The 11,893-nt window shown below is 35.3% G+C and overlaps 1 protein-coding gene across 1 annotated transcript; it reads left to right on the top strand.

The window, feature by feature from the left end:
- Positions 1-609: 609 nt before the first annotated feature.
- On the top strand, positions 610-3,239 carry LOC108575043 (transcription factor BTF3 homolog 4). The gene is made up of 4 exons (XM_017937747.1): positions 610-829; positions 1,350-1,721; positions 2,385-2,511; positions 2,597-3,239. Exons 1-3 carry the CDS (start codon positions 752-754, stop codon positions 2,493-2,495), a joined length of 561 nt encoding a protein of 186 aa, XP_017793236.1. The 5' UTR covers positions 610-751; the 3' UTR covers positions 2,496-2,511; positions 2,597-3,239.
- The last annotated feature ends 8,654 nt before the right edge of the window (positions 3,240-11,893 follow it).

Below are 11,893 nucleotides of genomic sequence, written 5' to 3'. Positions count from 1 at the left end.
ATATAAACCATAAATACAAATATGAATTACCGTTATATATTGCAGTTTCATTTTTCTTAATATTTATATACAAAAGATAAGAATTCTTAATTAGTATGAAAAGAAAGAGTACATTATACACAATTGTAATTTAAAATTTTGAATTTCACATTCGCGCCTTACTTTCGAGAAAATTTATTTAATTTTCAAATAATTTCAGCGATTTTCTATTGTTACATTTATTCGATAGTTTCTTCCTAATGGGCTACTCCAATTTTTCAGATTTCATGGTATAACAATTTCGAATTCTATTATAAGACCATTTATGAAGATTTTTTTTCTTCAAAGTTGTATGTTGTAACATGATGTTTTCCATAACCTCCATGTTCAGGTGAACTATTGTACGCAATGGTGATTAATAAGTAAAATGAACCTTTCAATTCAGTAAAATGTTTTATAAAAAATTTCGATTTATTGAGTCGACTTATATGTCCTATGTCTACGAACAATATCATTCACAATTAATCAGTGCAGTGTTTTGAGCCAAACTTTAAACGGAAGCGTAGCCCTGCCGGAAGCTGTCTCTGACGTAGAGAGCTAAAGAAGCGTACACTTCCATTTTCTTGACCCTTTCGGCGAACAGAGAGCACGTGTTTGCTCGCCGGTCACGTTCAGCTCATTTTATCGTATAAAACTTTGCGTCAGACTTGTGTCTGTCCAAGCTTGGTGGCCAAGGATCAAAAGTTTTTGATCGTCGTATAGACAGGTTACCATGAATCCTGAAAAGTTGAAGAAGCTTCAAGCTCAAGTACGAATCGGCGGTAAGGGAACACCCCGACGCAAGAAGAAGGTATGTAGGTTTATTTCAAAAGCTAACACAAATTTACGGCATTCTTGCAACTTCTATCGTGTCACGAGTTTAAAAGTTTATGAAAAAGTACATTTGAAATGTCAATTGAACGATCTATGATTTGCGTATTTCTGAAAAGATCTCGTTCCATGATCACTGATTACCGCTCCTACGAGGCATCAAAGCTTTGTAATCTTTGTAAGACACGTTTTGATTACTTCTGTATATTATTTTTATATGTTTCGTATTTACAATGCTGTTTTTGTGATTTTCGTCTTTCATTTTTAGCATGTCAAATTGTAGTTTATTTTATAGTTGTTAGTTTAGAACTTTAAGTTGGATTTTGATTTTATATTTAGTATTAAATTTCACACAATATAATTGATTTCGTTCTCTTTATAATTTCGACGAAACTTGATTTTTATTATTTTTTAAGGATTTCAGCCATTAACAAAAATGTTTGCAAGACAAAGAGTTCTATGGTTAACCAATGTATTTATTTATTTGTGTACATTTTTAGGTTGTACATGCTACTGCTGCTACAGATGATAAGAAATTACAAAGTTGTTTAAAGAAATTGTCTGTGAATACAATTCCTGGTATAGAGGAGGTTAATATGATTAAGGATGATGGTACTGTCATCCACTTTAATAATCCAAAAGCTCAGGCTAGTCTGTCTGCTAACACATTTGCCATTACTGGTCATGGTGAGAATAAACAAATAACTGACATGTTACCGGGAATTATAAGTCAACTGGGACCTGAAGGTGTTACACAGTTGAAACGATTAGCAAGTACAGTTTCTGGCAGTACTGTTGGTAAAGCAACATTGGAAGAGGATGATGAGGTGCCTGACTTAGTGGAAAATTTTGATGAAGCTAGTAAAGAGGAGGTAATAAATCAGCTTAAATGCATGATGTATAGAAAACTATAAAAAAGGCTTTTAATATAGTGCATGTATATTAGTAGTAGGGATGCAATTTATTATTTGTAATCACAAATTATTTTTAATGGCTTTTAATGGGTTGAAAAATATGGAAAATATTTGTATTAGAACACTATGATAGTTTCTATTTCTTAAATAATTTCTTAATTACATTTTGGACTATAGTTATAAAATGGGATTAGTTTAGATGTTTTAACATGATTTAACATCATTTTTAATATTTTGTAGATTTTTAAGTTGTTGCATATAAGTTGTACAAACATTAATCTAATGTTATTATTAGCAATTTATAATTTGTGCAAGTTTTGGCTATATATATTGGCTACATATATATGAATATAATGTATATGTTGTCTAATAATCTAACACTGAATTTGTTTTAAGAACATGTATCAAATAAATAGTGTTGAAACACAGTCAAATCTATCATTAATAAATTTATCTCCATCATTCATAACTTTCTGATAGCTGTGTTTCTAAAAATTTTGTATTACTATGACATTTTGCACTATGCCATTTGTAAGATCATTTTAGCTAAAAAGGATTACAAAGCTGTTTATTGTTGGAGTATTTTTGCAACATCATTAAATATATGTGTAATAATTTAAGGTTGCTCCAAAAAAGGAAGTGGATGAAAGCGATAAAGCAGCGGGTGATAAAAAAGAAGCTGTTACAATTGAGGAAAAGAAAGAAGCCCCCTTAGCTACGCCTGAGGCTTAAAGTGTTCAGTTACAAGGTAATTTGGTAGTGTGACTTCACATATATTAAATTATTTGGCTCGAAAGAAAGAATATATTGACTCTTTACTTTTTCTTTTACAGCTATTTGGTACAATTAATTATTGTACTTGACAAGTTGAGTAATACAAGTTGCAAAAGCAATGCGTAAACGAAGTATCACTATACATACGTTATAAATATTTGACATACCCTATGATAATACTATATGAGTAACAGTTATCAAGAAATAAAGAAAGCTGTTACAGAAATCAAAAGTTTCTACGGACAATGTTATTTACTTAGTTGCATTTGCTGAAAGATAGACTTTGCTTTGAGACAGCTAACATGATCTTACTCTTCTTGAATTAACATTTCGTAAGATTATGCACATACAAGACACAGCGTTTAAATTCTAGATATTTAATTCGAGTGTGTTCATTCACGTGAGACGCGATGTGAACTTACTATTTTTATTACAACCTTATTCATAGTACTTTTTTCATTGTCACACATTTGCGTTCGCATGTGTTTTTACTTGATAAAAATAAAGTCGAAGGATTTGTAGAGATATAATTAGCGAAGCGAAATGAAATTTCTGGCAAGAGATAATAGTAGATTTCCACCTATTCGCAGTGTAGGGGAAAGAAATTTATATGCAGTATAGAAAAGGAAACAAACGCGCGAAATACTAAAGCACCTCTATTTTAATCGAAGAAGTTGATGAACGGATAAAAGTAGTTTTTCGCAACGGCGTTCCAGCGTGAAAAAATGAGGTGTAATATTTTGTAATGTAATCTATGGAATAAATTCATTTGCTGGAAATGCGGTTTTCTACTTAAAGATTCATGTTCTCGAAATAATCATAGTCGTACTTTGCCGATATTTATATCTTCATCCATAGAATAGATCTGTAACAACAGTGTAATTATGAAAATATAAGTACTCTCTGTATAGTAATATTCATTTCTTAACATTTTCCATTTATAATTTCTGTGTTATACTTACTCACGTGTATGACCATAATTATGTTCACATTTTTCAAACGTTACTAATATATTTTTAATCGATTATGTCATATATCAGGTGGATGTAATAATAGAGGCAACCTGTTGAAACTTTCAGTAATAAGTAGCGCTACAAGTGTGAAGCAATATTGTTCTTTTTATTGTACGTGTTTCCTTTTTTTTTTTTAATCGTTTTAGCAGAAGTAACATTTATTTGCCAATGTATATTTTTCAATAAGTACAATGTTTAATATAAAACAAACGAACAAATAAACACAGCATAAACTTAGTTTGATTATTAATTTACTTATTAACAATTTACGGTTATTCTTGTTTTAAGTCATTATTTGAAGCGTAATAGTTAGTTCGCTATGTAAATTATGCCGCATAATAGCAAAGATAGCGCTAGCGAAAAACTACGCGATAGCGACTACAAGATAACCTACCAGTAATTTATCTGATCAAGTGATGCCTTTATCCACTTGAACCTGTTTAGGTGGCTGTCATAAATATTAATCAATTTTGGAGCAGAAAGAATTGCATTTAATTTTGTTTTATTGTGTTCTTTTTACTGAACTCCTTCAATCATATGTTTTGTTATATCTATACACATTATTTTGTTTATCTGAACATATATTTTTTATGGAATATTTTATACTTTTATTGTACTTTTAAAAGATTGCGCTATTTCAAGGACTTTTCACGATACTATTTAATTATATAAATGTATAGTCACGTGTAAATCAAACATTTATAGTTTATACGAGTTATATAAATAAAATATTAATTGTTTGAGGGATTCAATTGAATTTATATGTCAGCGTTTAAAATTTTTCTTATTTTACATTTACTTAAATACGGATGTTTTTATGACACAACTCTTTATTATGATTCAGACAATTGAAAATCCATTCTCGATGTATAACATCCTATATAATAGTAACACTGGTGTAAGCGAAAACTGGCTGTTTGAAGTTTGAGAACGTGTATTAAATCCTGTTGCTGCACCGGTGTTTCCTTAGCGAGCATTTTTATTTCAGAAACTTCGCAAAGCTTACATATTACCGAAAAAAACTTTCGTTGCTTTTTCTCGGCTTATCAAGATGTTCTTGCCCGGGAACTTTTTCCTTTTACTTATCTCTACCTGTTCTGTTTGCCAATAAGAAGCACATGGGCCCAGATAAGAGCGGAAGAAAGACCACCATGCTTCCTATCCGTTGATTATTCGTTTAGTTTGTTTTATCTTTGTCGGTTCTTCACTTAATGAGACGTCTCCCAAGACGAGGTAGCCTTGGAAAGGCTTTGTTTTTATTAGGTGCATCGCATTAATCTGGAGGATGTCGTTTAATGTGTCGCGGTAAAGCGCGCTGGCTTCCGTTGGACGAGAAGCTCTAATCAATTTAGTTGTAACGTTTCCCGTTGGAGTCAATTGATGGTTTTGTGCTTATGAGGTTCTTAGTCGAAGCATTATAGCGAAAGCTTTTATCATAGACAACGTACAGGATAGACCTAACATCTTATGGGACTTTATGTCCGCGGCACGGGGGCCGAGAAGACCCTTACCATTTTCGTGTCGCTCTCAATGTTACCGATTTAGCATAGAATAAGATTACAACATTACTAATGTTACATTACAAACATTACAAACGTCACTATGAAATTACAAATAAGACAGTAACGTAATTGTTTATTAGTAGATGATTTATCACATGATTGTATTCCACTGCTGTCAAAAGATTGCGAACAGTTCTACCTACACAATCTAATATATTTTTAGTCGTGATTACTACGAAGGATAACTCGTTCAAGTATTTAGCAATACATAAATGAGTAAGACAAGGAAAGGAATACGGGTAGACAAGGATAGTAACTAGAGAAATGATAGAAAATTTTCGAAACGAAACTAACGCCATCTCGCGTTTGATGACTCGAATTACGATTTTGTAATAAGAACACAGAATGTAAACAGAGGCAATAGACAAGGAACGCACTAGTGTGCGACAAGGATAGAGAGAAAACGTTTCCTATTGGTCGGCGGGCCGCCATGTTCTGCCTCTCAGGCCCTAAATAAAGTCGGTCGGTGAAAAATCATTAATAATTCAATAATTACGATGATTTTGTGAACTTTTAGAATTGAAGAATGAAGTGTGAACGTCTAGCAACTTTCTCATATAGGTTTTAAGGCTCTAAGACGTTCCAATAATTAGTTATTAACAATTTTAGCACGGAATGTCGGGAACGATACCGCATACATTTACGGTTTTTCTATAATTTCATATCTTTCTACTAAATTCTCATGCAACTAACTGTATGCATCTGAAATTTAACTCCTTTAGCTACATTCTCATATAATTTTTATTGACATATTCCTTGTGGTTTGATAGTTATTTAACATTCTTTGGGTGAGTAATCATCCGTCGCATTTAAGCGTAACACATTTTCGTTATTTCAATAGACATACACGACTAATTATGCACTTTCAAGCATGTAGAATGTAGAATGGACCTTTATCTATATTCTTCAATTAGTTTGGTAGCTGTAAGTCGCGTGGTTTACTAGATATTAATAATTGTTTATAACACTTGACTATACACCAGTAGGACCAATACGGGACTCTCCCCTATAATGTTTAATAGCTCGTGAACTAAATCGAATATGTTAATAAAACTTGCAGAAGAATCTAGCTAATGGAATTGCCTTTCAGATGCGTATAGTTACTTGCATGGGAACTTAGTAGAAAGCTACGAAATTATTGAAAAACCGTAAACGTATATAACCGTAAACGGTACCGTTCCTGACATCCCGTCCTAAAATTGTTAATAACTAATTATTGAAGGGGTCTAGTCCATTAAAAATTATACGAGAAAGTTGCTAAAGGTCCACACTTCATTCCTCAATTCTAAAAGTTCACAAAATCATCGTAATTATTGAGTTATTAATGATTTTTCCCTAACCAACTTAATTTAGCTCTTGGGAGTTGGAGCATGGCGGCCCGCCAGCCAATAGGAAGAGTCTTCTCTCTGTCCTTCTCGCACACTAGTGCTTTCCTTGTCTAATACCTCTGTTTATATTCTGTTATCCTAGTAACGAGTCTTTAGTTCACGCGGTCAAACACGAGATGGCGTTGCTTCAGATCTGAAAATTCTCTGTCCTTGTCTAACCCTATACCTTTCCTTGTCTAACTCATTTCTCTAGTGCTGTCCTTGCCTCTTTTCGCTGTTGCTAAATTATTTATAACTTTTATTATAAATTAGAAAAATTAATGTTTTCTGCGTATGAATTACAGAGGGGACCTTCCAGGATATCATAGAAATCAAAGAAATGACACGAGGAAATGCAATTATTTATCAAAAAATGGATTATTTATTGTAAGATAACTGTACAGAATGTACTTTACAAAAGGTTACAATATACCAGTATTGTTTTACAGCATTTTACAGTCCATTAATTTCTCCCTTACGCACCACGTCCTTTTCCTTTTCCAAAACTCTCATTGCCTAAACAATATTCCATTCCAAGATTAAATAAACTAAGTATGGAAACCGTTAGGAGAGCCTTAGGAGAATTTTCGAAATTCCAGAGAAAATAGCGTCTAGAATGTGGACTGATTGCTAATCGTTGTGCGTTAAGGCGTATCCTGTAGCCGGATTTATGGCAGCGAGTCAAGTGGTCGCCGTCGCAGGCAAATATCCTTTCCTCGAAACACCACAAGTGTTTATTGCGTTGCCTGCGACACTTAGTCCCTAGGACCAGCCCCTGCCACGAATCCTGGAGTCTCCGAAGGGAAAAATAGAAAAGTGGCCCACGACTTTTGCCAACGTCGATGGGCCACTTGACCTTAACTAAGCCTAGAAAAGCGGAGATTCCACAGGATTTCCACGCATCCGTCCACCGAACACTCTCTCCGGTCATTGTACACCCCACCCTAAGATAACGCGCTAAGGGTGAAACCGGAGTAAACTGATTGGTGATTTTAGAAAAGGAAAAATGGGTAGGAACCGACGACGGAAAAATATTGAGGGACCCAACGGGAATCGAACTCGGGACCTTCGGCTTACCAAAGCTGAGGCTTTGCGCGCTACGCCAACCACTCCCTCTCTATTGTCCCTTCGAGGTTTCCTATTTTTGGGAATGGAGGCCCCGATACTACACTCGGCCATCCTGAACTGACATTCGCCCTCGAATGTCCTCAGTGCAACACAACTCAACACTTTCGGGCAGACTCCCCCACACAGTGGCACACAGCCGAAACAATGCATTTTTGGGAGATGTGCAATCCTCGAGATGTTTTCATCTCACAACTCCTGGCTTCGTGCAGCCGTAGATGCCTCCCACATCCCGGACAAGCCCCCATTTGTAGGAACCTAGGGGAAAGTATTGAGGGACCCAACGGGAATCGAATCCGGGACCTTCGGCTTACCATCAACACTTTCGGGCAGACTCCCCCACACAGTGGCACACAGCCGAAACAATGCATTTTTGGGAGATGTGCAATCCTCGAGATGTTTTTCATCGCACATCCTCTGGCTTTGTGTAGCCGTAGGTACCTCCCCATCCCGGACGAGCCTCCATACGTAGGAACCGACGATGGAAAAATATTGAGGGACCCAACGGGAATCGAACTCGGGACCTTCGGCTTAGCAAAGCTGAGGCTTTGCGCGCTACGCTAACCACTCCCTCCTCTCTATTCTCCCTTGTCGGTTTCTTATTGGGGTATGGAGGCCCCAATATAATAATAGTATCTAATTACAATAATGTTAATAATAATATTATAATAGTATCTAATAACAATGTGTGGATAACAGTGTGTTCGTAACACACAAATAATCACACTTCTTTCTAACGCACAAACGAGAACGTGTTCTCGACATGGAAACGTCAATTCGATCCTTTCTCCTTTGTAACAAAAATTCGAAATTACCCGATCATGTTGTTTATAATATAAATTTTTCATCAAAAGTCATAGCCTTCGATCGTACAATGTGACAAATGGAATTTCGGTCGCATTTGATGTTCCGCTATACCGATCGTCCCGTCTTATAAGCGGAATTTTCGATTCAATGCCCTATAGAATCTATCATACTGTGCGATATTGAATTGGAATTTAGGGTGCAAGATTATCTATCGATCTGGACCACGTTACGGCTGAAATTTTCACATCGGCCTTCTCATCTGGTTCCTATTATGTCGCGATACGAATTGTTCGTTCGATATTTCTTTATTTTATCGCTTCACCGATTTTTCCAGATACAATTGAAACATTTATCTGGGGCGGTCTAGCTAGACAAAAGCTACCGAAAGACGACGGCTGTGTGTGTGTGCGTGGGAGCGGTGTGTTGGCCGAGACTCGAGACGAGCTATCATTTTGTTTTTTTTTTATTTTCTTTATTAAATCTTACAACGTTGACCCGTTGTTGCTCCTTTCTCCCTGGACACATCCTACACTTATCTGTGGTCTAACACAAGCAATAGTAAATTTCATCGACCCGACTCTTTCCTTTCTAACAAATTCATTGTGCTTCGAAAGAAATTTTTATAATAATTTGCCTTATTCTAAAAAGTGTTTTAGTACTTCTCTGTAGTCCAACGCAAACCACAGTTTTAATTTGTCGAAATAACAATATCGATCAAATAATACCGTGGCATTGAGGGAATAAAAAAAAGTCAGATATCGAAAGGCTGCCATTTCAAGCGAATTACTCGGGAAAATATAATCCGTCATGTTAATCGCGCGATTGATGTTCGTCAATTGAACGCTCGACATTTTTTCATCGAACTTTAATTTCATTCTGGATTAATCGAAAAATTGATATTCCGCTAAGCTGTGTTAAACGTTGCAATAGTAATTAATTAAAACCGTTCACTCGAAATGACAAAATTCATATTTCTGTAACATTCCTACGTTTGAAAAATTCGTGAAAAAAGCTGAAAGCTACAGTTATATCTAAAAAAAAGATTGCAATTTTTCATTTAGTAGTTAGTTATCAAAAAAATTCCCAAACTTTTACTTATTTTTAGAATCTTCAATGGCGACGTGCCTTCTTAACCCCTTAACGTATGACTTCTTTTCCTGACCGTGCATCTAAGCGTCAGCTGTTTACTGTTTCAGTACTATATTAAGTAAGGAAAGCTGATGTATTACAGGTTAATTAAATTTGGCTCTAAATCTTCAGTTTTACAAATTAAATCGAAAATTGGAATTAAAATGAATTTTTGTTACGGATGTATCTGTTTTTATCAGATCTTGACCAAAATCTGTGGCACGAGTCAGACTGGTTGCTATACGGCAAGGGGTTAAGTAAAGAAAACACGGCCAATAGGCGAAATATCTATAATGAACTATTTTTCATGCTGTTGCATTAAAATGATTTGTTTACTCTTATTTCCTAACGCATCGCAAATAAATGAGGATAGTAAAAGCAAAGAACGTTACGACGAAGCTTCAATTTCATAAGAAAAAAAAAAAGAAGAAGAGTCAGGAACATAAACGCGTAATGTTTGAATCTTCCAGGTGCTCGTAACTCCTGAATAAAATACCAAGACACGAGGGAAGATCTTGACGAAGGAATTCCTTTCTTTCATCCCGGAGCGAATAAAAGGCGATGCGTATTGTCCGCCTTTGGCTCATAATCACGCCATTATCGTCCGCTAGATTAAAAACGAGAATTTAATAACACCTTTATCGCGAGAAGCCACTCTTTCGGACAAAACGAGAAAGTCATCGCGATCCGCGCGACTCTTTCTCACCTCACTTTGCATTTCTTTCTCTTTTTTTCTTCTTCTTTTCATTAAACCCACACGATATTAAAATCGGACAAAACGCTCTCCCTCATTTTGCTTCTTCTCGGTTCACGCGCGTGGTACTCTAAAATTTCCCCCCGGTACACGAAATTCCCTTTACTGTAATTGTCGGGAATTTATGGCGCTTGATGAACACCGCCGCGTATTATTTTCCCCGCGTAACTTAATTATCGAGCTGCAGCACGAAACGCGGTTTGCCAACAATTTTGTTTTCAGAAATTTACGAAGACGTTCGGGTATCTTTGTGTCTTTTATGTCGTAGCACAGTTGGAGGAGAGAAAGAAGAGGAGACATTGGGATTTTTGATCATTTTGTTTCATGGCTTTTTTTTATAGTAAAAGTAATAATTTATTGTGTAATTGTAGAACGTTGAGCCATTGAGGTGGGATTGCTATGAAACTCAATCTGTTCTAAGAAAAAAAGTAGGGATTTCTGATCATTGTTTTCTCGTCCCTTTTTCAGTAAAAGTACAAATAATTTATTAGGCAATTATAGAACACTGAGTCATTGAGGTGGGATTGCTATGAAACTCAATCTGTTGTAAAAAAGAAAAATAGGGATTTTTGATCATTGTTTCCTCGTCCCTCTTTCAGTAAAAGTAATAATAATTCGTTAGGCAATCATAAAATTAGAATTATTATTAAGGTGAGGTTGCTATGAAACCCAACCTGATCTAGAATAAAATAATAGTAAAACTGAAAGTGATAGGGGTTAAAAAGGAAACAGATGAAATAACGAAACAAAAAAAATATAAAATGTATATAGCGTGCTGTTTATAAAAATGAAAGGGTGCTGTTGTTTCCTTTGAAAATGCCCGATAGCGGTATTACACGTAAAGAGCCTTGGCGAACAGTAAAATATCAGAAAAAATGTCTTATCTCGAGCAATTCTTGATAAAATAGCTTGTAAAATTTTATACGGTTGTATTATTTGGAAAAATATGAAAACACCGCAACGGCGATGTAGTGGTAGTAATTTTTACGTCTTGAACATATTTTTAAAATAAACCTATACCAATATTGAACAATTTTATATTTTAGAGTCGATTCCTGAGTTTCACCTCGTTTTGACTCGAATTTTGATTTTCTTCAAATTTTATCGATTTGAATTTTCACTTTCTTCAAATATTTCTGATTCGAATTTCGATTCTCTCAAATCCTTTTAATTCGAATTTCGATCAGTTCGAAACAATTTTACACTTTACTCGACTGTTTCAGCAAAAATTTCAGTCTCGCGAAATTTCCTTTCTAAAATGAAAATTTACGTCCGGCAGTAAGGTCAACGTTAACACGAGGGGAATAGATCCGTTACATCACTATTCTCCTAGCCAAATGTCAACAGTCGAGCGGATCGTTTAAATCACAGCCCGCAATTTGTCGTTTGCAGCTTCCCACAATGTTGCGTTTCGCTCTCGAAATACCCTTTTCGTGCATTATGACGTGTCATACTTACAACTGCTCCGCCGTTTTGTTCGTTTCGCTACAGATCACGTGTGTATCTACAGCAAATTTATCAGGCCGCGGCTTTCAATCGATAACACCGGAAGATAATACCGTTCCCGCGAACTAACAATTTACCAACTCGATTGAAAACG

Source organism: Habropoda laboriosa, unplaced genomic scaffold (assembly GCF_001263275.1).
Source record: "Habropoda laboriosa isolate 0110345459 unplaced genomic scaffold, ASM126327v1 scaffold204, whole genome shotgun sequence".
Lineage (NCBI taxonomy): Eukaryota > Metazoa > Arthropoda > Insecta > Hymenoptera > Apidae > Habropoda > Habropoda laboriosa.
The sequence above is the reverse complement of the archived record's forward strand: the minus strand, read 5'-3'. Positions and strand labels throughout refer to the sequence as shown.